At 46.4% G+C, this 26,796-nt stretch overlaps 1 protein-coding gene across 1 annotated transcript in view; it reads left to right on the top strand.

Moving 5' to 3' along the window:
• LOC116937620 (NACHT, LRR and PYD domains-containing protein 3-like) overlaps positions 1–16,412 on the top strand; it is a 54,559-nt gene extending 38,147 nt beyond the window's left edge. The window contains exons 8-11 of the mRNA XM_032944776.2: positions 10,310–10,393; positions 11,201–11,287; positions 14,887–14,970; positions 15,779–16,412. Of these exons, the coding sequence (XP_032800667.1) occupies positions 10,310–10,393; positions 11,201–11,287; positions 14,887–14,970; positions 15,779–15,860 (337 nt within the window). The 3' untranslated portion in view covers positions 15,861–16,412. The remainder of the gene's footprint in view (positions 1–10,309; positions 10,394–11,200; positions 11,288–14,886; positions 14,971–15,778) is intronic.
• Positions 16,413–26,796: the final 10,384 nt, after the last annotated feature.

Below are 26,796 nucleotides of genomic sequence, written 5' to 3'. Positions count from 1 at the left end.
GCCAGGAACAAATCCCCAGGGATTGATGGGCAGACGGGCGAGTTTTATCATCATTTTTGGCACTCCATTCGTGAAGACTACAAAGTCGTGCTGGATGAAGCAGTGGAGACCAACATGATGCCTCAGTCCTGGAGGAGAGCCGTGCTCACACTGATTCCGAAAAAGGGCAACCTCAGATACCTTAAAAATTGGTGTCCAGTCTAAGTGCTGAGCACAGACTATAAGATTCTCGCGAAAGCTGCATCTGCAAGGCTTAAGAGGGTGTTGGCTAAGATTATTGCCGATGATCAGGCATACACTGTTCCAGGGAGGACCATCCATGATGGGATTTTCCTGGTCAGAGATTTGATCAGTCTGTCGGAGCATTTGAACTTCCCACTTGCCTTTCTCTCCTTTGATCAAGAGAGCCTTTGAAAGGGCTGATCACCAGTATCTTCTTGGCACTCTGAAAGCGTTTGGTGTTGGGACCTGCTTCATAGGATTGATTAATCTGCTGTACAACATGGCCCAGTGTCTGGTTAAAGTTAATGGCGGACTAATTGCTCCTATAAATTTCAGAAGAGGTATCAGGCAAGGCTGGACTAGTCAGGACAGCTCTACACCCTCGTCGTGGAGCCTTTTCTGCATCTACTCAGACGCCGACTCACCGGATTGACTAAAAGAGCCTAGTATGAGAGTGACCCTCACAGCATATGCCGATGACATCCTCCTCTTTTTACTAAGTTTTGATGACATCGAACGGCTGCACGAGTGCCAAGAGGTTTACTCCCGTGCGTCCTCCTCTAGGATGAACTGTGAGAAGTGCAGTGGGCTGCTTGTTGGGAGGTGGGACGAAGACCAATTCCCAGAGTTGGCCAAAACAATAACGTGGAGCAAAGAGCATCTGCACCATCTCGGCATGCTCCTGGGGCCTGGAGAAAAACCACTGCAGGAAAATTGGGATTTCTTGGAAGAGAAGGTGAGGAAACGACTGGAGCCTTGGAGGCGCCTGCGCAAGTCTCTCACGTTAAGAGGGAAAGCACTGGTGGTGAACCAGTTGGTTGCATCCACCTTGTGGCACCACTTCTTTTCCCTCACTCCACCCGCATACCTCATAGCAAAACTTCAGAGACTGATAGCTGCCTTCTTCTGGTCGCAGAGGAAGCACCGTGTGGCTGCTGGTAACTTGGCCTTACCACTGCGGGAGGGCGGGCACGGTCTAGTGTGTGTATGGAGCCAGCTCTCTACATTTCGTCTACAAGCCGTACAGAGGTTTCTTTACACGGCCCCATCACCCATGTGGGGTTCCACAGCATCTTTTTTTCTGAATAACCTCGAGGGCCTTCAGTACAGCAAGCAGCTCTTCTTTATGGACATTAAAGGTATTCCATTCGCACAGATTCCCCACTTCTACAGGAGTATCCTATATACCTGGAGTTTCCTTGTCACCGCCAGACTAAATACACCCCAGTCACCATCAGAATTCGCTCACGAGCCGCTGTTATGGAACCCCAACATGGCACTACCCTCTCTTGTGGGCCCTGCCATGGAAAAACGCATGGTGGACGCACGTCTCACGAGGGTGGGCGATTTAGTGAAACCAGGCACGGAGGGGCAGTGGCTTCTCCTTGCTGAGATAATTGCAATGACCAAAATGCACTCAGTGAGACTCGCCGCAAAACTTGTGAATGGGATACGAAGGTCCTTCTCAACAGCAGTGGGGAGTGCGCCTGCTGTGAGTGTTGGTGATGAGTCAGCCGGCGGTGGCCCAGTGCCACCAAAACTGAATGTCGTCCCAGCACGGGAGCACACTCACCTCTTTTCCTCACAGCAGCACGGGGGGCACACCTCGGGGAATGACCAGGAGGGGTGCTTCTCAGGTGTAGACCGGAAAAAGCTGTACGCCCAAATGGTCGATTTCCTCCAACAAATAATAATGTCACGTAAGGGCTACGCTTGGAGGGACACGATGCCCTGCAGTGATCGCGTGAGGCCTCATTGGGAGCTGTTTTACTCAAATCCATCATACAAGCGCCACGGTGATCTTAGCTGGAGCATTGCCCATGGGACTGTGACCACGAACACATTCCTGGCACTTTTCACAGACACAAATCCTGAATGCAGATTCTGTGGTGAGCTCGAATAAATGGCACATCAATACGTACGCTGCAAAAGCCTAGACTCACTCTATAAGCTGGTACACAATATTATACTGAAATTAAATCTTCATTTCTCCCCCACAATTCTTATTTTTGGATATAGGGGGAACGAGGGTACCAAGGATATAGAGGGGTTGATTAACTTTATCATGAACAACACCAAACTGGCCATCTATAGGGCCATAAAATGCGCAATTGTCGGGAGCGGCTTCCCCAGCCACTGCCGCATCTTCAAGGCCTTGGTTTCTGCCAGAATTTGGCTGGAATTTCGGTACGCTCAGTTGACGAGGGGTGTCGCATCTTTTTCGATGCGTTGGGCTACCGAGGGTGCTTTGTGTAATGTGGCGAAAGCAGGGGATCTGGTGATGGATTTTTAAGGGTGATTTTTGTTTGCTGGTGTTTATGAACACAGTGGCACACAATGGGATTTATGGTGCATGGGAAAACCGTGTTATATCTTTTATTTAAAAAAGGGGGCGCATAAGCAAACAAAAAGACAAAAAAAGACGACATGATGAACGAAGCAAAGTATCGAAAGACCGAGCATCTTTCTGTTTCTTCTGATCGTTAAAAAAAGAGGGTGGGGCTGGGTGGGGAGGGAGGGAGGGTGGGGCTAGGCGGGGAGGGAGGGAGGGTGGGGCTGGGCGGGTAGGGAGGGAGGGTGGGGTTGGGCGGGGAGGGAGGGAGGGTGGGGCTGGGCGGGGAGGGAGGGAGGGTGGGGATGGGCGGGGAGGGAGGGAGGGTGGGGCTGCGCAGGGAGGGAGGGTGGGGTTGGGCGGGGAGGGAGGGAGGGTGGGGCTGGGCGGGTAGGGAGGGAGGGTGGGGTTGGGCGGGGAGGGAGCGAGGGTGGGGCTGCGCAGGGAGGAGGGAGGGTGGGGATGGGCGGGGAGGGAGGGTGGGGCTGGGCTGGGACGGGAGGGAGGGAGGGTGGGGCTGGGCGGGGAGGGGAGGGAAGGAGGGTGGGGCTGGGCGGGTAGGGAGGGAGGGTGGGGTTGAGCAGGGAGGGGCTGGTCACCCAGTGGTGCCCTTATGAAACTCAACGTTTAACCTACTTACGCCGGCTTGTGCCCGCCCTCACAGTCGGGCATATTTGCGAAATACACCATGCTGCCGTTGACCCTGGCCATTGACTGAGCAACCCAACGTTCCTACCAGCTCCCTCCGCAGGAATGTGTTTTATGACATACTTTAGTGCAACATTCACTGCCATTCAATTAACACAATATACAATTATACTCTGCTCATTTTTGTTCGTAAACAACTTGTGTTTGACAACAACAAATTTGTGTTTGATAACAACAACTGATGTTTGATAACAACAACTTGTTTGACAACAACAACTTGTGTTTGACAACAACAATTTGTGTTTGACAACAACAACTTGTTTTTGACAACAACAACTTGTTTTTGACAACTTGTTTTTGACAACAACTTGTTATTGACAACAACAACTTGTGTTAGACAACAACTTGTGGTTGACAACAACTTGTGGTTGACAACAACTTGTTTGATGACAACAACTTGTGTTTGACAACAACTTGTGTTTGACAACAACAACTTGTGGTTGACAACAACTTGTGATTGACAACAATTGGTGGTTGACAACAACTGGTGGTTGAGAACAACAACTTGTGTTTGACAACAACTTTTGTTTGACAACAACCTGTGTTTGACAACAACAACAACAACTTGTTTTTGACAACTTATGTTTGACAACATCTTGTGATTGAAAACTACAACTTGTTTGATGACAACAACGTGTGTTTGACAACAACAACTTGTGTTTAACAACAACTTGTGGTTGACAACAACTTGTGGTTGACACCAACTGGTGGTTGACAACAACTTGTGGTTGACAACAACTGCTGGTTGGCAACAACAACTTGTGTTTGACAACAACTTTTGTTTGACAACAACTGGTGGTTGACAACAACAACTTGTGTTTGACAACAGCAACTTGTGTTTGACAACAACCTGTGTTTGACAACAACAACTTGTTTTTGACAACAACTTATGTTTGACAACATCTTGTGTTTGACAACAACTTGTGGTTGACAGAACAAAACAACAACTTGTGATTGACAACAACAAATTGTGTTTGACAACAACAACAACTTGTGCTTGACAACAACAACTTGTGTTTGATAACAATAACAACTTGTGTTTGACAACAACAACTGTTTGACAACAACTTGTGTTTGACAACAACAACAACTTGTGCTTGACAACAACAACTTGTGCTTGACAACAACAACTTGTTTTTAACAACAACAACTTGTTTTGACAACAACAACAACTTGTGTTAGACAACAACTTGTGCTTGACAACGACAACTTGTTTGAGAACAGCAACTTTTGTTTGACAACAATTACTTGCGTTAGACAACAACAACAACATGTGTTTGACAACAACCTGTATTTGACAACAACAACTAGTGTTTGACAACAACAATTTGTGTTTGACAACAACAACTTGTGTTTGACAACAACAACTTGTGGTTGACAACTGGTGGTTGACAACAAAAACTTGTGTTTGACAACAACAACTTTTGTTTGACAACAACAACTGGTGGTTGACAACAACTTGTGGTTGACAACAACTTGTGGTTGACAACAACAACTTGTGGTTGACAACAACAACTTGTGTTTGACAACAACTTGTGGTTGACAACAACAACTTGTGTTTGACAACAACAACTTGTGGTTGACAACAACAACTTGTGGTTGACAACAACTTGTGGTTGACAACAACTTGTGGTTGACAACAACAACTTGTGGTTGACAACAACAACTTTTGTTTGACAACAACGTGTGTTTGACAACAGGAACTTGTGTTTGACAACAGGAACTTATGTTTGACAACAACTTGTGTTTGACAACAACTTGTGATTGAAAACAACAACTTGTGATTGACAACAACAACTTGTGGTTGACAACAAGTGGTGGTTTGACAACAACAACTTGTGTTTGACAACAACTTTTGTTTGTTAACAACAACTGGTGGTTGACAACAACAACTTGTGTTTGACAACAGCAACTTGTGTTTGACAACAACTTGTGGTTGACAACAAGTGGTGGTTTGACAACAACTTGTGTTTGACAACAACTTTTGTTTGACAACAACAACTGGTGGCTGACAACAACAACTTGTGTTTGACAACAGCAACTTGTGTTTGACAACAACCTGTGTTTGACAACAACTTGTTTTTGACAACAACTTATGTTTGACAACATCTTGCGATTGAACACAACAACTTGTGATTGACAACAACAACAACTTGTGTTTGACAACAACAACTTGTGTTTCACAACATCAACGTGTGTTTGACAACAACAACTTGTATTTCACAACATCAACGTATGTTTGACAATAACAACGTGTGTTTGACCACAACAACTTGTGTTTGATAACAACAACAACAACAACTTATGATTGACAACAACAACTTGTTTGACAACAACTTGTGTTTGACAACAACAACTTGTGATTGACAACAACAACTTGTGTTTGACAACAACAACTTGTGTTTCACAACATCAACGTGTGTTTGACAACAACAACTTGTCTTTCACAACATCAACGTATGTTTGACAATAACAACGTGTGTTTGACCACAACAACTTGTGTTTGATAACAACAACAACTTATGATTGACAACAACAACTTGTTTGACAACAACTTGTGTTTGACAACAACAACTTGTGTTTGACAACAACAACTTGTTTTTAACAACAACTTGTTTTTGACAACAACAACTTGTGTTAGACAACAACTTGTGGTTGACAACAACAACAACATGTGCTTGACAACGACAACTTGTTTGATAACAACTTTTGTTTAACAACAATAACTTGCGTTAGACAACAACAACATGTGTTTGACAACAACAACCTGTGTTTGACAACTTGTGGTTGACAACAACTTGTGTTTGACAACAACAATTTGTGTTTGACAACAACAACTTGTGTTTGATAACAACAACAACTTGTGGTTGACAACAACTTGTGGTTGACACCTGGTGGTTGACAACAAAAACTTTTGTTTGACAACAACAAATGGTGGTTGACAACAACTTGTGGTTGACAACAACTGGTGGTTGACAACAACAACTGGTGGTTGACAACAACAACTTGTGTTTGACAACAACTTTTGTTTGACAACAACAACTGGTGGTTGAGAACAACAACTGGTGGTTGACAACAACAACTGGTGGTTGACAACAACAACTTGTGTTTGACAACAGCAACTTGTGTTTGACAACAACCTGTGTTTGACAACAACAACTTGTTTTTGACAACAACTTGTGTTTGACAACAGCAACTTGTTTGATGACAACAACTTGTGTTTGACAACAACTTGTGTTTGACAACAACTTGTGTTTGACAACAACTTGTGTTTGACAACAACAACTTGTGGTTGACAACAACTCGTGGTTGACAACAACAACTCGTGGTTGACAACAACAACTTGTGTTTGACAACAACTTTTGTTTGACAACAACTTGTGTTTGACAACAACTTGTGGTTGACAGAACAACTTGTGTTAGACAACAACTTGTGGTTGACAACAACAACTTGTGCTTCACAACGACAACTTGTTTGATAACAACAACTTTTGTTTGACAACAATAACTTGCGTTAGACAACAACAACAACAACCTGTGTTTGACAACAACAACAACCTGTGTTTGACAACAACTTGTGTTTGACAACAACAATTTGTGTTTGACAACAACAACTTGTGTAAGACAACAACAACTTGTGTAAGACAACAACAACTTGTGGTTGACAACAACAACTTTTGTTTGACAACAACTGGTGGTTGACAACAACAACTGGTGGTTGACAACAACAACAACTTGTGTCTGGCAACAGCAACAACTTGTGTTTGACAACAACAACTTGTTTGACAACAACAACTTGTTTGACAACAACAACTTGTTTGACAACAACTTGTTTTTGACAACAACTTGTTTTTGACAACAACTTGTGTTTGATGACAACAACTTGTGTTAGACAACACCAGCTTGTGGTTGACAACAACTTGTGGTTGACAACTGGTGGTTGACAAAAAAAACTTGTGTTTGACAACAACAACTTTTGTTTGACAACAACAACTTGTGTTTGACAACAACCTGTGTTTGACAACAACAACTTGTTTTTGACAACAACTTATGTTTGACAACATTTTGTGATTGAAAACAACAACTTGTTTGATGACGACAACTTGTTTTTGCCAACAACTTGTGGTTGTCAACAACTTGTGGTTGACAACAACAACTTGTGTTTGACAACAACCTGTGTTTGACAACAACAACTTTCAACAGCAACTTGTTTTTGACAAGAACTTATGTTTAACAACATCTTGTGATTGAAAACAACAACTTTTGATTGACAACAACTTGTGTTTGACAACAAGAACTTGTGTTTCACAACAACAACGTGTGTTTGACAACAACGTGTGTTTGACAACAACGTGTGTTTGATAACAACAACTTGTGTTTGACAACAACAACTTGTGTTTGATAACAACTTGTTTGACAACAACAACAGCTTGTGTTTGACAACAACAACTTGTGTTAGACAACAACTTGTGGTTAACAACAACTTGTGGTTAACAACAACTTGTGGTTGACAACAACAACAACTTGTGTTTGACAACAACAACTTGTGTTTGACAACAACAACTTGTGTTAGACAACAACTTGTGGTTGACAACAACAACTTGTGTTAGACAACAACTTGTGGTTGACAACAACAACTTGTGTTAGACAACAACTTGTGGTTGACAACAACAATTTGTGTTAGACAACAACAACTTGTGTTTGACAACTGGTGGTTGACAACAAAAACTTGTGTTTGAAAACAACAACTTTTCTTTGACAACAACTTGTGGTTGACAACAACAACTGGTGGTTGACAACAACAACTGGTGGTTGACAACAACAACTGGTGGTTGACAACAACAACTTGTGTTTGACAACATTTTGTGATTGAAAAAAACAACTTGTGATTGACAACAACTTGTGTTTGACAACAACAACTTGTGTTTGACAACAACCTGTGTTTGACAACAACAACTTGTTTTTGACAACAACTTATGTTTGACAACATTTTGTGATTGAAAACAACAACTTGTTTGATGACGACAACTTGTTTTTGACAACAACTTGTGGTTGTCAACAACTTGTGGTTGACAACAACAACTTGTGTTTGACAACAACCTGTGTTTGACAACAACAACTTTCAACAGCAACTTGTTTTTGACAAGAACTTATGTTTAACAACATCTTGTGATTGAAAACAACAACTTGTGATTGACAACAACTTGTGTTTGACAACAAGAACTTGTGTTTCACAACAACAACGTGTGTTTGACAACAACGTGTGTTTGACAACAACGTGTGTTTGATAACAACAACTTGTGTTTGACAACAACAACTTGTGTTTGATAATAACAACTTGTTTGACAACAACAACAGCTTGTGTTTGACAACAACAACTTGTGTTAGACAACAACTTGTGGTTAACAACAACTTGTGGTTAACAACAACTTGTGGTTAACAACAACTTGTGGTTGACAACAACAACAACTTGTGTTTGACAACAACAACTTGTGTTTGACAACAACAACTTGTGTTAGACAACAACTTGTGGTTGACAACAACAACTTGTGTTAGACAACAACTTGTGGTTGACAACAACAACTTGTGTTAGACAACAACTTGTGGTTGACAACAACAATTTGTGTTAGACAACAACAACTTGTGTTTGACAACTGGTGGTTGACAACAAAAACTTGTGTTTGAAAACAACAACTTTTCTTTGACAACAACTGGTGGTTGACAACAACAACTGGTGGTTGACAACAACAACTGGTGGTTGACAACAACAACTGGTGGTTGACAACAACAACTTGTGTTTGACAACATTTTGTGATTGAAAAAAACAACTTGTGATTGACAACAACTTGTGTTTGACAACAACAACTTGTGTCTGACAACAGCAACAACTTGTGTTTGATAACAACAACTTGTGTTTGACAACAACTTGTGTTTGATGACAACAACTTGTGTTTGACAACAACTTGTGTTTGACAACAACAACTTGTGTTTGACAACAACTGGTGTTTGACAATAACAACTTGTGGTTGACAACAACAACTTTTGTTTGACAATCGTCGGACTGATGCAGCCTTAAGACCGGTGCTCTGGCGAACGGAGGATCGCACTGCATATTTTCTATGACTGTAGTTATTCGTTATGAAAAAATTATATACGTTCAGTATTTTCATTGTTTAAGTTGGTGTATGTAGTGTGTAATGTACTATATTTTTTATTTGATACGGAAATGGGAGGATGTTCTGAGGAAATTGAGAAGATATGGGAAAAGTTGTAGTGGAAATGCCAATATGCAGGCCAGGTGCTAATTTACTTTGTGCTCAGACAGTTGTTACTGGGGGTTTCCTTTCAATTACGTTGTGATGAAATGGTAAATGAAACGCTTTCAGATATGACCGCTTATAGGAAGATGCAAAATCGAAAATAAATCATGATTATTTGATCTTTATATACATACACAGAGATTTTACAGAGAGCCTTTTGCAGACTTTTGGTCATCTACTGTTAAGGGTCACCTAATGAAGGCCAGAACGGCACATGAGGGGTTGGGAGGCCAGCACCACACTCGGCCAACTAATGTTTACTTACTGCACCAGGTAGTAATTAAGGCTGAGTCGACCTAGGTGAGGTCCACGGCCTTTTTAGATATTCATCAATGAAGTTAGCCGTGAGCGGCAATCGAAGCAGGTTTGTGGCTCGCTGTTCTAACCACTGCACCACTGCTTCCCACGTGCATGCACACAAATATGCATACACTAAGATACACATGTACCAAACACGCATAGAGATGTACTAACGCAAATGCACACATAGTAGACATTCACACACACATCACATTAACCCAAAAACCTAAACAGCAGTTGCTATTTGCAAGCTCCTATTAAAGTTGACATGAGGTTCATTTGTGCACAGTATCCACAAACACGACCCTCAACCACTGTCCCATCAACCACCACCACCTCTCACTACCCCTCACCATCCCCCACTATCTGCCTAGAGTCTCTACCCATCCTCTTTGCAACCACTCACACCACCTCTTATCTCCCTGCAGCCTGTATCAGTGCTCACTGACGGACAAGTCGGGTTTCTTTCTCAGTGTCATCCTCAAGGCCAACACAGGTTTGAAGAGTCTCAAGTAAGCTCTGCTGTTCGTTTCTCACATTTGCTCTGTGGACGAACTGTGCTAATTATTGGTGCAACATGTTGTGAAGTAAACATTGAAATATGAAAACAGCAATCTTGCTGTCTCTACATGGCAAGGCTGAGCAATATCTTTGTCGATGCCCAAATCATGCAGAATGCACCAAACCCAATAAGAATTGAGACTGGATAGAGCCTGATTGGGAGGCCCCCATGTATTATTCGGTGCTATGTGCTACAGGAAAACTTTGTGGACAGCAGAGGGCAGGGAAGCAAAATTACTATAAGATGCTTATATCATACTTAAACATTTACGGGAGGCTGGCTTACACAATTCTTGCTTAATCGAGTCCACTTTAAAAATGTTTTACTGTAACCTTAACACATTTGTTTAATTTAACACATAGGCTAAAGCAATATTCATTTTCACAACATTGTTAGCAGACACATTAATTGTAAACATCTCCCTGTGTTCCTCGATGAAAATGTACTTCACTTGTGTGTGACCCTCTGTTGCAACTTTGTGTTTATATAAACGCAAACGCTTTTCATATTAAAAAGGTACAGTGCAGTATAATTGAATGAATTATCGTGAGTTAACTGATAATTGTGAATGCCACCTATTATATATAAAATGTCTAACAGAAGCATTAAACAATGAGCAGCTTTGCTCATGAACGTGTGTGCTCTAGTCACGTGCACCGCCATTGTGAGTGTCCCTCACTCACCACGTGTTTGACTCCGCGGTACCCGCGGGCTCAGTGAGTCAGCGCTGTCCCTTCTCCCGTCCACCCGGGTTTAGGCTGCGTGACAACAAGATCGGAGACAGCGGACTCCAACTTTTAGCGGACGAGATGTTGGGGAGAGAAGGGAGTTTGAAGTGGTTAGAGTGAGTAATGTCCTGATGCACACACACTTATATAAGTACACGTAAACAAATATATACACACACATGCGGATATAAAATACAGTATTACTACTATAATAGCCCAGAAATGTGCGTAACGCGCGTGATGTCACTCCACATGCCACACCCCCCCGTCATTAATAATAAAATAATCATGAGCGGGTGGATTTTTACACTCACGCAGGTCGAGCAGAAATTTGTTTTACGCAAATTCGCTTTAAATTTGACGTTTTTTTAAATTATAAGTTAACCAAATAAATAACTCTCCACAGACGTTTCTTTACAAAAAGTGACGGGGGGGGGAGCTCCATGTGGAGTGACGTCATCCGCTCATGATTATTAATGAGGGGGTGGCAGCGGGGTCCACATGAGTGACGTCATCCGCTCATGATTATTTATGGTGGGGAGCTCCATGTGGAATGACGTCATCCGCTCTTGATTATTAATGAGGGAGTGGGGGGGCGTGGTCCACATGAGTGATGGCATTATCTCATGATTATTGATGAGGGGGGGAAGCTCCATGTGGAGTAACGTCATCCGCTCATGATTATTAATGAGGGAGTTGTGTCCCGCGCGTGATGTCACTCCACATGCCGCACCCCCCGTCATGAAGAAGGTCGAGCGGAAATATATTTTTCGCAAATTCACTTTCAATTTGACGTTTCTTTATTGAAAGTGAATCTAATAAATAATTATACGCAGCACAAAGTGGATTTGGGGTCTTTATTTTTTTATTCAGCACTTGAAACAAAAGGTAAGTCTAATTTATGCTTCTACATTTTGGTTAAATAGACATTTCTCGTTGATTTTCCAGATATTGTACTGCAATCCAATTTATTTGAACCCCAGCAACTGAAAGCAGAAGAGAGCAGTGAATTAGAACAAATTTAAGGTCAGTTATATACAGTGCTAAGGTGAAATGCAGTGAAGTGTTACTGGTAGGAACCTCTGGTTACACCAGCCAACAGGGGATTATTGTGTCCGTCCGTCGTGCATACAAAAATGGGAGGTGTGGGGCTGGGTGGAGAGGGGAGGGTGGGGGGGGGCTGGGTAGGGAGGGAGGCTGGGTGGGGAGAGTGGGGAGGGGAGGGGCTGAGTGGGGCGGGGCTTGGTGGGGAGGTTGGGGAGGGGCTGGATGGGGAGGGGAGGGTGGGAAGAGTGGGGAGGGGCTGGGTGGGGAGGGCGGGGAGGGGCTTGGTGGGGAGGGTGGGGAGGGGCTGGGAGGGGAGGGTGGGGAGGGGCTGAGTGGGGCGGGGCTGGGTGAGGAGGTTCGGGAGGGGCTGGATGGGGAGGGATGGGTGGGGAGAGTGGGGAAGGGAGGGGGGGAGGGGCTGAGTGGGGAGGGGCTAGGTGGGGAGGGGCTGGGTGTGGAGGGAGGGTCGGGGCTGGGTGGGGACGGAGGGGCTGGGTGGGGAGGGTAGGGAGGGGAGGATGGGGAGGGGCTGAGTGGGGAGGGGCTGGGTGGGGCTGGGCGGGGAGGGAGGGAGGGAGGGTGGGGCTCTTCGGGGAGGGAGGGAGGGTGGGGCTCTTCGGGGAGGGAGGGAGGGTGGGGCTCTTCGGGGAGGGAGGGAGGGTGGGGCTCTTCGGGGAGGGAGGGAGGGTGGGGCTCTTCGGGGAGGGAGGGAGGGAGGGTGGGGCTCTTCGGGGAGGGAGGGAGGGTGGGGCTCTTCGGGGAGGGAGGGAGGGAGGGTGGGGCTCTTCGGGGAGGGAGGGAGGGTGGGGCTCTTCGGGGAGGGAGCGAGGGTGAGGCTGGGCAGGGAGGGGATCACCCCGTGGTGCCCTTATAAAACTCAACGTTTAACCAACTCACGCCGGCTTGTGCCCGCCCTCACAGTCGGGCATATTTGCGGAATACACCACGCCACCGTTGACCCTGGCCATTGACCGAGCAATCCAACGTTCCTACCAGCTCCCTCCGTAGGAATGTGTTTCATGACATTCTTTCCTGCAAGATTCACTACCATTCAATTAACAATTATACTCTGCTCATTTTTGTTCGTAAATATTACACCTTCCATCATTTGATGGGCAAGGAAGCTAGTAGCAGAATGTTGTATTTTAACATCTATTATAACTTTTTTATGCAATCATCAATTAAGTTATTAACCACACTTATTACAACACTTTTAACCACTATAAATAACAATACAATTACAATTGTCACTACCGATTCTAACCAATGATATTGTTTCAAACTATATTATGTTAATACAGTAGATCATCGATTATCAAGCAGCATCGGGGAGAAGGGAGTACTGGATTTTCAATAACACCAGATAATCGCGTCATTATTTAAAACAGCTTATTTTTGCAGGTTCTTGAATAAGATTATGGTTATAGGTGCTCTTTATATTTTTAATATTTTAAATAGTTTACGATATGAAAATCGCTTAAATATATATAAGAATAAACTAAATAAATATCCTGCTGTAAAAAGTTACTATTTACTGTCCCGCACTCACCACTCCACTATCGAAGACTCTGCATGCAGTGATGTGCGTACAATGCTCGTTTTCAACAACTTGTGTTTGACAACAACGACTTGTTTTTGACAACAACGACTTGTGTTTGACAACAACGACTTGTGTTTGACAACAACGACTTGTGTTTGACAACAACAACTTGTGTTTGACAATCGTCAGACTGATGCAGCCTTCAGATCAGTGCTCTGGCAAACGCCGAATTGCACGCAATTTTCGGCAGATCGCGCTGTATATTTATTGTTCCTATGACTAGTTATTAGTCATGAAAAAATTATATGCGTGCAGTATTTTCATTGTTTAAGTTGTATGTAGTGTATGATGTATTGTGTATATTATTTGACACTGAAATAAAGGATAGCTACTTGTTTTGTCACGCACATGGTGCCGATCGCCGGACTGGTACAGCCTTTGGAGCGGTTTTACCAGTTTCACCGGATGTTGGAAGCCAGATGGGCACACTGGATATTATCGATGATCATCAGTATTTAACGGCATAGATTACAATTAAGAATGTATTGTCATGAACGGCTGCAATCTTGGCATTAATTGCCCACCCATACGTTTACATTAGATAACACCACAACCTGACCGTTATTAAAGCCATAAAGTCACCAATGGCTCTTATACGCCACCCCTATACATTTGAACATTATTTTAACCTTACCCAATATACGGTTTAAACCAGCCTTGGCCTCGTGATGGGTAGCGTGGACATCTGTGAAAAATAGTTTTTTAGCTTTTCAGATTCTCCAATATAAATAATTATTCAGATTTAGATTCTGGCTCCTCTGCCTGTATCTAGTGGCCTTTCATGGACCAATGCGATTTTTTATACAAAATATTGCAGACCTCGCCAAATGCGGTGGGTTACGTTCCTGTAAAATTCCATGTTGGACAAAGCCGCATTAAACAATTAATAGACAAATAAGGTTACATTCCTGGGTCCGAAATTATTACTCCCTCCCTCTGTTTCGCTGATTCTACGAGGTTTCCACCCTTATTGTACTAAAATATGTTGAGTTGCTCTCCATTTCTTGTGAGTGTGTACACTTTTTATTTTCCAGTGTCACCCACTCAGTGCCTCTTCTCTCCCTGCAGTCTGTGGCTCTGCTCACTGACAGACAAATCGATCCCAGCTCTCCATGACATCATGATCACCAACAAAGCATTGAGGGAGCTCGGGTAAGTTATGCTGCTCGTGTCTCATACGCGCTCTGATTGTTGCTACAGACAAAACAACTTAGATTCGTCAGTAACACTGTGGCCTTAGGAGGAGAAAATATGAAAAAGACAAAGTTTTGGAAATGGACCTTCACAGCATGTTTGTGTGCTATGAGAGCCATTGCCAGAAGTGGAGTGAGTAGTGGAGTGTATTCCAGTGCATTTAATATTATCTTTGGTTCTTTCGGTAAAGTCACGTAGAAAATTTAATCAAATAATAATAGAATAGACGTTTCGATTGCAACAATAGCAACCATCATCAGGTAAGAATGAAAAAAAAAGTAAACTTATAAACACAATGCAACACAACACAGAACCAAACAACACAACAGCCAACACGCCACCAAGCTGACCCCACTCCTCCAAACAATGACAATATTCATTATCAGACCAGTGAACATGACCAAACGACTGAGGAATGTGCCTGATCTTAAATCTGCAAGATAAGCAGGATTTAGCCTGGAGTGCTTAAATGGGTGACCACTGCGCTAACCACAGGCGTTATAGGCAGCAGAGCTAAGTTGTGGGCAACAGACTGCAGTGTGCAGCACAATCCACCCTTGAACTATTCTACGATCCTAGATCTGCAGTCCCTGCCATCACAGACCTGCACTGACCCGCGTGGTGAAGTATGGTGAAACAGCTCTAATAGCATGAGGAGACCTTCATCCAGAGTGGTTGTTGTGGGTTGCATGGGTCTCGAACGGTGCGGAGCTGCCCGAGTCTCCGTGTGAACCCGTGTCAGCGTGAACCTCTCTCTGTGTTGCAGGGTGGAGTGCAATGACTTCAGTGAGGAGGGGAAGAAGGAGCTGAGGAGCAAATGGACTCCCAGAGGAGGCCTGCGTTTGTAGATTTAAGCGGAGAGGCGACGCTGGCCCTGCAACAGACGGAGCTGCCCCACGTGCAACTCGCACAGCAGCCCGGCGCATTTCACCTCAACAGCTCCGATCACCGGCACCGACTCTGAGCCTGACTGAGACGACAATGAGCGGGGAGCTTTCTCTCTCTGTGAACCCCACACGAAGCCAAGGGTGAACGCGGCTCCAAGATTCTGATGAGCGTGGTGATTCCGATGATGTGTAACTGTATTTATGAATGAGGTGTAGGGAAGCAATGTTGGGGGTAGTGGGGGAGGGGTGGCAGGGGGAATGCGGAGGGTTGCGGGGAAGGGGGTAATTTTCAATGGTCTGGCAGCTCACCTGTTACGTCACGTAGCTACAAATATTATCATAAATTTTGCATTTGTCACAATGCCATACACACCATACAAATCGTACACCTGATATTTTTTTGCTTATAACTTGCCCATTGCTTTCATCTTCATTCTTGTGTCAACTCACGTTAAAATGTCTTCTTTGTTATTGTGTAAACTCAAGTTCAAATACACCATTTTTTTAATATCACCTTCCTATTATTACATTACTTATCTTTACTTACAGCTTTCGTTACTGCAGGATTTCGTATTCTTTGCCGCCCGGTTAAAACTGCATGACTGGGAGTTGGAGCCATTCCCTCTAAACCTTCGGGTGCGACAGACATGTCCTCCGGCTCCCACATTAATTTACATATATTTTTACCACGTACTTCCTGAAGCCTTCTATCTGCTACAGCTACAATCGGAGGCTGATTAATGCCCAGGTGTGGTCAAGGGATGGCTCCCTATTGCTCAACCATGTTACGTTTGCCGATGATCTGGTAATTGCTGCTTGCTCAGAAGAGGAGTTGGAGGCGTTGCTGCTGAACCTTGAGCTTTCTGCTAAGAGGTGGGGCCTTACCATCAGCCCCACCAAAACAACTCCCAATTGGTGATAGGGCAGTTGTGGAGAGAGTGGAGAGTTTCCCATACCTGGGCAGTGTATTGATGATTGGCTCCGGTTAACCAGCAGAGGTCTCACTCCAAATCAGTTGTGTGGCATTATCTTTTCATCGGTTGCATAATTCTGTGTGGAAGCTACCTGGTCTGTCGCTTTGAACTAATTTCGAGGTCTTCTCGGCTACAGTCATTCCCTCACTTATCTATGCTTGCGAAACTTGGAGAATAGATGGTACAGGAGGATATGGAGCTGAGTGGACTTGCCGATGACTGGTACCAGTGGTGTCAAGATCAGCCTCTGTGAAAGAGGCTCTTGAAGGACGCTACTGGGCAGTTGGAGGCAGTCGCCCTCCAACAACAACGGAGAGGGGGAGGAGCAACGCTCACAACAACGAGCAGAGCGCCGGGTGGCTAAAGCACAGCAAGTTAACACAGTAGGGGGCACAGGTGGTGCATCGGCCAGTCATCTCAGTCATTTCAGTTGACCCGTGGAACCTGAGTCTGCCCCGTGACCTCCTGCCAACAGGCTTTCGACACTTCACGTGACCTCAAAGTGCACATAGACTAGCACAAGCGTCGTGGTGACATCACCGCCACTTAGTGGCGAATCGCGGTTGTTGGGTGAATGAGTGTGTGGATGAATGTGTGACTAAGTCACTTTGTGCGAGTTAATGTGTGTGTGTGAATGTGTGAGTGTCTGTGGGCGAGTGAATGAGTGTGTGAGTGACTGAATGTGTAAGTGAGTATGTGAGGGAGTGTGTGAGTAAGTGAGTGTGTGGGCGAGTGAGCGTGTGAGTGAGTGTGTGAGTGAGAGAGTATGTGAGTGAGTGTGTATAGCCTGTGGGGAGCCTTTGTGTCTGTGTATTAATATATACACACACTTAGAGTTAGACTCACGTAGACTCTGCAAAGACAAAGATCTCCCGTATAGCCTGTAACAGACAGGGGCAAGTGTTGCTAGCGAATAGTGCCTATGAGGGCCGCCACTGTGGGTGCCCAGTATTGTGAATATAGGCCTTTGTCCAAAAAATTATATTAAAAATAATTCTGCAATTTGTTTAAGTAATCGATAAAATAAATAAATAAAACACCCTCAAACCCGCTACCTCCCACAAGCACCAAGCAGCTGGAGGTCGTCAAAGGCCATTCAATAATAAACTCCGGGGCAAAGGTAGGTTAACGACGATCTGCAAAATCTCCAGATTGCCAAAGGACCACATACCATGACCTGCTTGGCACTTTTGACAGTTCACAAACAAATATCCAGAATCACAGGCACGAACACAGAGCACACGGCAAAATGACATAACTGATATAATTTTTTTGTACGGAAAAAGTTGAAGCTTGGCTATAAGAAAAGTCGACATGATAGACTGCAGTCTATATTAGAGGCTTTATTATTACTTATTTTATTTCACCCTTATTCAACTCATTGTTTCTTATTGTATATATCTATCCATGTAACTTCACCAAGAGAACCAAGGAATGTTAATTCTGGCAGTCAAGAAAGTGAGGGCTTGGTTATATCTCCAGCCTCGGGATATCTCTGACCTCAAGAATAAAAAAACACGGATCCCTGGATGCAGACAGGGAGCAAAAGTTAATAAAACCCTTGAAATAACGGAGGTAACATCTAATGGTACATTACAAATCTTGGTTAAACATAAACCAAATAATAATCACAAGAGATTAGACCTGGGGTAATTCATTAGAGGTACAAGAAAATAGGTCAACCACACAAGACCAGATAATATGTATTCTATGAAATCAGAGCCTCCCCGGCCGCCTTTGTCTTACAACAATTTGACACAAATACATGGTAGCCATAAAATACGTATGAAGTGAGAGTGCCTCCCCTCCCTAATAGGAGAAACCACGAAGAGAGGGGTTGGGAATGCAAACAAACAAAATGTGATGGTAAAACAGTCAAAGGTCAAAAGGGGGGAGGCAGTCAGGCCGCTGCTGCCACGGGAGGAGGACGGTGACATAGGGCATTTGTTTTTTTTTTCTCGCAAAAGACGTGGAGAGAGGAGAGAGAATTTCACATTTAAGCTCGGCAAGGGACATCGAGACAGCAGCTCGGAAGAGAACAGCAAGCCAGCTCCGGGGCATGGCCTCGAGACATTAGCAATGGGTGCTGTGTCTCGCAGAGAAGAGGGGCGAGGTGACGTTAGGTGCTGAGTTCGGCATGAACCGACAGAGGAGCGCTGAAAGTTTATTCTACATTCATCCTGATGTTTTGACTCACAGAATCGAGGATTGCGATAAGCTGTATTGTACTAAGCTATCAGAGTTGTGTAAGAGGTGTGCAATACAATTTTTATGTTTTGAGAGTGAGTGATCCAGCCAGCGACGAGCAGCTCTCAGCAAGAGCCCTCCTGGAAGAAGGGTGAAGAGCTGCATGTGCAATCGAGCATCGCCAGAGAGAGAGACGGAGCAAGAGAGAGTGCGGAGCAGCGCTACCAGTGCCACCAAGCAAGGGTGACAGCTGCCAGGGGACTCGGCTCATCCAGCAGGGGAAAGAGCCTAACCAGCCGCCCGTGAGCAAGAGTGTCAGCGCCAGCGAGCGCGCCGTGGGTTCGACCCACGCACACCGACCAGCACCAGCTGGGAACCAAGACAAGAGTGAGGAACTGCAGCCAGCGGACGAGCTGCGGGTGCTATCTGACGACGGATCATCGCGCACAGACGGCGAGCATCGTGCCGACGCTTCCAACCCAGCTGTGGACCGAAACTGTGGCCACCCCGAGCAAGAGAGAGAACGAAGCCGTTTGTATGACCCTCCCCCACACTCACCCTCACGACGCATCGCCCGGCGTCTGCTTTACGCAAAGAATTGAACAAGTGGCAAAGAAGACACAACACACATATCAGGACAAATAAGATTGTTCCAAAAAGTTATCTTTGTGTTTAAAGAAGGGTTGCCATTCCAAGGTGGTGCATTAAATATCAACTGATCGTGAAGAACATTGCTGCCCATTGAGTTACATAGATACGGTCATTTAGAAGTATTTTAGTCGTTAGTTTTTTTTATTGGATAATCTTGCCGATGAATCTATTGACGTTTACTTTTGCCTTTGGGGTATAATAATTTGCTTTTATTGCCTTTTGTATGAATATCGTTGCATTAATTTTTTTTATGACTTTTCCTCTCGCCTTGTATGCTCGCGTACTGTGAGGAAGTAATCGATTGTACGTTACCCAGTTAACAAACGTGATCATTGAGGGTTAAATGTATGGACCAATTAGGGGAACATCTCCGGGAGCACTGTGTTGACAATTTAAAGCATAAGAATTTGCATATTAGAGTGTTTAGATTTGTTTAGAAATTAAAATTGCTTAACACAGAAGTATATTCATATTCTTAGCTCTTTCGGTAAAGTCACGTTGAAGGGAAACAATAAAATAATAAAAAATATATAAAACAATAAAAAAAATTCTCACGACGTTTCGACCATAACACAAACGGTCGTCATCAGGTGGTCGAAACGTCGTGAGAATTTTTAATTGTTTTATATATATTTTATTATTTTATTGTTTCCTTTCAACGTGACTTTACCGAAAGAGCTAAGAATATGAATTACTGCAGTCACGAAAGCTTTAAATCAAAATTTAACACGGAAGTGTTTGAGTGTTTCTTTCCTAAGTTCATGCGTAATAATCTTAATTATAAGAACTGTATCCTGCGGAGAGATTTTAATTTGGAGACCTGACATAACACACTAATACATAATCAGTAAATGTTAAAGCGAGAATAATTGTATCATACCGATCGATAATACGAACCTAGACAACGAAGCCGAGCCTAATCTGGCATACTTACAGCAAACTTGCATAACTTCATACAATTCATTGTCTTATCCCGATTGATGACACTACCCTCGTCAGCGAGGCAGGGCCTATGTGCATAATTGCTATGTGCATAATTGCATTAATTAACTTAATTTCGGATACTTATGCATATTTCCAAAATTTCATTTAATTTTCATTATTTTCATCAAATTTTCAATACCCGGCATATACAACACCAGCACCTACACGCCTGGCAGCCTTTGTCTCCCCAGTGGCGATGATCACTACACACTGCACCAGGTTCTCATTTGAGGCTGAGTCGACCTAGGGGAGACCCAGGACTGGTTCAGATAATCGTCACACACACTCTCACACACACTCACAGTCTTACACACTCACTCACACTCTCACGCAAATAATATCCCCCGTATAGCCTTAACAGACTGTTGGGGCAAGTGCTGTTAGCGAGTAGCAGCACCTATGAAGGCCGGCAATGTGGCACACGAGGGAGTGAGTGGGCAGCACCATGCCCGGCCGCCTTTGTCTCCCCATCGGCGATGTTTTTACACATGTAGTGATTGTAGAATCACTACTGTGTACACACGCACAAGCGTGACGTCACTATGCGGGGGAGCGTCATGACCACGCGGGTCTACACACACGCATGACGTCATCCCGGCTGGAGGCGGGAATGACGTCAGGGCCGGTTCTGGGCTCCGGGAGGCCACGAGGGTGGTGTGAGGCCGTGGCACTCTCTGTGACCCCGGCTGGACACGTGACTGGGGGCCTAGGAGGCACCTCGGAGGGCACGTGGACAGCAGGGGGGCTTCGAGAGGGTTCTGGAAGGGAGGCGTGGCCGGGGTGGGGCCCGGGCACGCCGAGGCCCATATAAGCAGCCTCCTCACGAGGTTCGAGGCTGCCCGTATCAAGAACGAAGATGCATCGTGAAGACGCCAAGAGGAGTCAAGCCTCCAGTCAGCGGACCTGGCAGTAGCCACCTGGCTGGGTCACGCTAGAGTATTTGATAAGTATGTGTTAGCTAGAGTAGGTTGGTGGTCACCACCTTATGTGCAGTGTTATATTACTTACCGTTCTAATAAATCAGCATTGCCTCCCAAGGAGTCGTGTGTGCACCTAATTCGAACCCACTACATTTGGTGTCAGAAGTTGCGGAAAAATAAATAACGTTAGGTGTTATCCTAGTCAGTATAATATGTGCACGATTACTACAACTTACCTGCTCACTTTCACACGACGAGGAGGCGAGACGATCATCTTCGGGGCAGCCCCGGGGTTCTGCAGCCTCGGTGAAGGAGGGAGATGGCGCTGCAGGCGGGGCAGCAGCACGCACATCACGTCGCTGCTTCGCCGCCATCGAGAGAGAGAGCGACGGAGCTGGAGGAGAGAGGACGCCGCCGCCGCCGCTGCTGCTGCTGCGGGTGCCTGGGCGGGAAATTCGCGCGCGCATGGTGCACGCGCGGCCGCCATCTTGGCGGGCGGTCGGGACGCGGTTCCCGCCAAAACGCCGCTCCCGCCATTCTCAACGCCTGTGGAGGGAGATCTTGGGCCGTCTTGGTGGCATCCTGTGCTCACCATCCAAGAGTCTTCAAGTTCCACAGTGCAGCCTCCGTTCCTCACGGCCTCTCAGGCGAGTCGTGACACAATGCACCCGGCCCTAAAAACACACTTCACCCATCTTGCGTGCGCCGGGTTGCGATTAGGTGTTTTTTTTTACTCGCTGGGTTGCGAAGCGTGTTAGTTGGGTTGGGTGCGTGGTGGATTGACGCGGCGCCCGTGCGTGTGTCTGCTTTGTAACAGTGTTAAGTACGGCGTCGGGATTGTTATCTTAAGGAGCCAGTTAATTATTAATTTGGCTATGTGGGGGGTCTCGGGCTCTGTTAAGTTCCAGTGAATTGCCGGGTTAATGATTTGTTGACACTTTGTTTGATTGCCGTTGCGGAGTCGCGATTGTTTTTGCGTATACAGTATGGCGCTTCGCTCGTGAATGTTGTCAATGTGTGACTGCGAAACTTTGCTTGTGAGTGTTAACAATGTATGCTTTGTATGGAGCTTTGTTCGTGATTGTTAATATATAGCTTGTGCCACATTTGTTAACGAAGTGTTGATTGTATGGGATTTTTCTCGAGATCGCGATGTGTGGACTGTGTGTACTGCATAGACTGTCTCTCTGCACTGATACGGGTTGTGACGTACATTGTTGTGATCCTTGTTGCGGATCGTTAAATTGTGATGGTGACATGGTGCCAGTGATTTGGATTGTGCTGCTGGCTGTGGCTAATCTGGGCCAAAGATCCTGACCAGAATGCCCCCCTGTCATTGTTGCGTGTTGACACGAGTGTGGTCCCGTCATGGTGTGGCTGACGGCTTGACCTGACAGCCCGGAGATTGAGACACTCCGTGGCGTGTCTATCCTAGTGGGCAGTTCGCTCACATGGCTCGGAGAGTGTGGTCCCGTCATGCTGTGGCTGATGGCTTGACCTGGCGGCCCGGAGATCGAGACACTCTGAGGCGCGTCTGAGACAGTGAGCCAGAGGCTCAGGGAGCTTGTGGTGAGTTGCTCGCTCAGCTCGGTTGGTACAGCTAAATGCTGCAATGCGAGGCTTGGAGAGAGGGGTTGGTGTGTCCTCTCAACCCGGTTGGGACAGCTGATTGCTGCAATGCGAGTCCTGGAGAGAGGTGTTCTTGTGTCTTCTCAGCTCGGTCGGAACAGCTACATGCTGCGATGCGAGTCTTGGAGAGAGACTGGGTTATAATTCCCCCGATACGGCCGACACGTGCGCGTCGGAAAGGCGGGGGGTGCTACCGAGTGGCATGAGATGTCTGGGTTGGCCTTCAAGGGAGGGCTTCTGAGTTGTGCGAGCGCGGAAAATGCGCGTGGGGCCGCCATTTTGTGCGAGCGCGGTAAACCGCAGGGGATGCGGCCGCCATTTTGTACATGCATGGGTATTTGTGTGAACCATTTCTGGGCAAGAGCAGGCATTTTTTTTGTCACGTCGATTTAACATTTTTTTTTACAAAAAATGTAGATACTGAGGCAACGCTGAAGTGCGACTTCTTTGCCCAGTACATGGGTCAACCTGGAAGCATGACTTCCTTGACCCGGGATGTTGTACAACATCCAACGGTTGTACCTTTGGTTGCAGCATACTGGCTCGACCTTGAAGAGTGACTTCCTTGAGCCAGTACATGGGTCGACCCTGAAGTGCGACTTCTTGACCTGGGACGTAGGGAGACGTCCGGAATGTTAAGTGGTGTTTGTAGGTGGGTGTTAGACTTTCGGTCTTCGCCCTATTGCCACCTGTGGGGTGGAACGGTAACAGGGCGGTGTGAGACCCTGCCATCTATGGGGTGGTTGTGTGGTTTTTGTTTGATTTACCGGTGTTGGTTGTGCATCCAACGCGTCGGAATCTATGTATTTTTGTTTTTATTTCTTCCGCCGGGCGGAATACGATCATCTCCACTTCCCTGGGCCGGGTGGCTGTCGTGTTCGACGAGCTGAGGCGTGGGCTTGTGGTGCTGTGCCTCAGGAGGTGGTTTCTCCTTGTCACAGGATTCCTGCACCTGCCGCCCTTGGAGTCGCCGGTTATGCTGACCGGATGTGGACTTGAAGGGGAGAGTGGAGCGCCCGTACGTCACTCCTGCTCAACCTGTTGCCCAACTCCTGGGGAGGGGCCGTGCCCTTTTTGGGCCTTTTTCAAGTTCCCCCAGGACCTCCAGGGAGAGCGTGCTCGCCTCCCCTGGAGGCTCGGCCACGCGAATTCGTTTGAAGACTGGCCGCTGTCCATGACTCTCACACCTTGTTGATTGCCTACACCGTTGTCAAGCAGCCACATTCATATGTCGGTGCATGCGTACAAATTCACACGGATGGGCTGTGCTAAGGGATAAGTGGGTTGACCAGTTCTTTTGGTGTACATGTTGTTGTTGGTTCCCCTCATTCCATACATTCTTCCCTTCCCCTCCTCTCGGTGTGTGTACATATGTTTCTCGGGGTGATTATTGTCGGTCGCCGGTTGTTTGTTGACGTTGTTGTTGGAGGCACACTGTTTTTTTTCTTTATTGTCACAGCCGAGACGGCTGGTTTTTTTTACATGGGGGAGGGTGATGTAGTGATTGTAGAATCACTACTGTGTACACACGCACAAGCGTGACGTCACTATGCGGGGGAGCGTCATGGCCACGCGGGTCTACACACACGCATGACGTCATCCCGGCTGGAGGCGGGAATGACGTCAGGGCCGGTTCTGGGCTCCGGGAGGCCACGAGGGTGGTGTGAGGCCGTGGCACTCTCTGTGACCCCGGCTGGACACGTGACTGGGGGCCTAGGAGGCACCTCGGAGGGCACGTGGACAGCAGGGGGGCTTCGAGAGGGTTCTCGAAGGGAGGCGTGGCCGGGGTGGGGCCCGGGCACGCCGAGGCCCATATAAGCAGCCTCCTCACGAGGTTCGAGGCTGCCCGTATCAAGAACGAAGATGCATCGTGAAGACGCGAAGAGGAGTCAAGCCTCCAGTCAGCGGACCTGGCAGTAGCCACCTGGCTGGGTCTCGCTAGAGTATTTGATAAGTATGTGTTAGCTAGAGTAGGTTGGTGGTCACCACCTTATGTGCAGTGTTATATTACTTACCGTTCTAATAAATCAGCGTTGCCTCCCAAGGAGTCGTGTGTGCACCTAATTCGAACCCACTACACACACTGCACAAGGTACTCGTTTGAGGTTGAGTCGACCTAGGGGAGGCACAGGATTGGTTCACATTATCATCACTGGTGGTGTTAGCCGTGAGTGGGGATTGAACTCGGGTCACCGGGTTCGTAGCACGGCGCAATGCTAACAGCTACAATGCTGCAGGGAGCGACGTGTAGAGGGCTCCTTGTTTATTCCTCACACTTGACAGGCACAATCACTGAGCGACGTATACACACTGGGCTAGGCATTGCTGACCCACTCATACGGCCCCATCGCCAGCGTCTAAACTACACAGCTGGCTGACTGATACAATGCCAACGACGATGGGAGCCGTACAGAGGATCGGCCATGCGGCCGGGCGATGGAGAAGAGATGGTGGCGAAGACAGTGATGGCAGCCAGGACTCGGACCCCCACCACAGCCCCGAACCTCTGGTCACGTCCCGCTTATATGAACCTTATGGCGGTCGCCCGGGGTACCATAGTACCTCTGCTCTCGAATAATGTCCGTGACGCAGTCATTTTTAGTCTGTTGATGGTCGGTGATGCGGGAATCGACTCATCTCGACGAGCTGTACATGACGCACTACGGTGCGTAGGAGCGTTCAGGGTTTCGGCGCAATCATCCTCGCTGTGTTTCGACATCGCGGAGTAGCACTGATTTCGGATTGATGGGTAGTGAAGTTACACCCCTGGAAAAAAAGTGTCCCAGAAATAAAATATTTATTTGTCTCGGCCATTTGGTATTATTTAGTACCCCGGGATCATATACTCCTCGTCATGGCCAAGTCCCGCCTCCGGCCAAGCCCCCTTCTAGAACCTTCGAGCAGGTTCCTGGAGCTTCCCGACTGATCCCCGCCTCTGACCTTTAGTGCAGTTACGCCCCCCGTTATGGTTGGATGTTGTATAATGCACCCATACCCGTAATTATCCCTCCTGGTCAACAGATGGCACCCTGTCACTTCACTACCTCTCCCCACTCACGCACTTACACACACTGACACACACTCACCCACTCACACACATTCACACACTCAAACACACTCGCTCACCCACACACTCACCCACACAGCCACTGACCCACTCACACACAGTAACACACTCACGCACTTACAGACACTCCCTCACCCACACACTCACATACACTGACGCACTCACACTCTTACACCCACTAACAGTAACACATTCACCCGCTAATAAACAACTCCCTCACCAACAACAACAACAACCGCCATTCGCCACTAAGTGGCGGTGACGTCACCACGACACTTGTGCCAGGCTATGTGCACCGTGAGGCCACGTGAAGTGTCGAACGCCCGCTGGCAGGAGGTCACTGGGCAGACCCAGGTGCCACGGGTCGACTGACTGAGATGACTGGCTGATGCACCACCTGTGCCCCCTACTGTGCCAACCTGCTGTGCTTTAGCAACCCGGCGCTCCGCTCGTTGTTGTGAGCGTCGCTCCTCCGCCCTCCGTTG

The sequence above is a fragment of the Petromyzon marinus genome, assembly GCF_048934315.1.
Source record: "Petromyzon marinus isolate PM22_M1 ecotype Great Lakes invasive population chromosome 84 unlocalized genomic scaffold, UKy_Petmar_22M1.pri1.0 chr84_unloc.3, whole genome shotgun sequence".
Taxonomy (NCBI): Eukaryota; Metazoa; Chordata; class Hyperoartia; order Petromyzontiformes; family Petromyzontidae; genus Petromyzon; species Petromyzon marinus.
The sequence above is the reverse complement of the archived record's forward strand: the minus strand, read 5'-3'. Positions and strand labels throughout refer to the sequence as shown.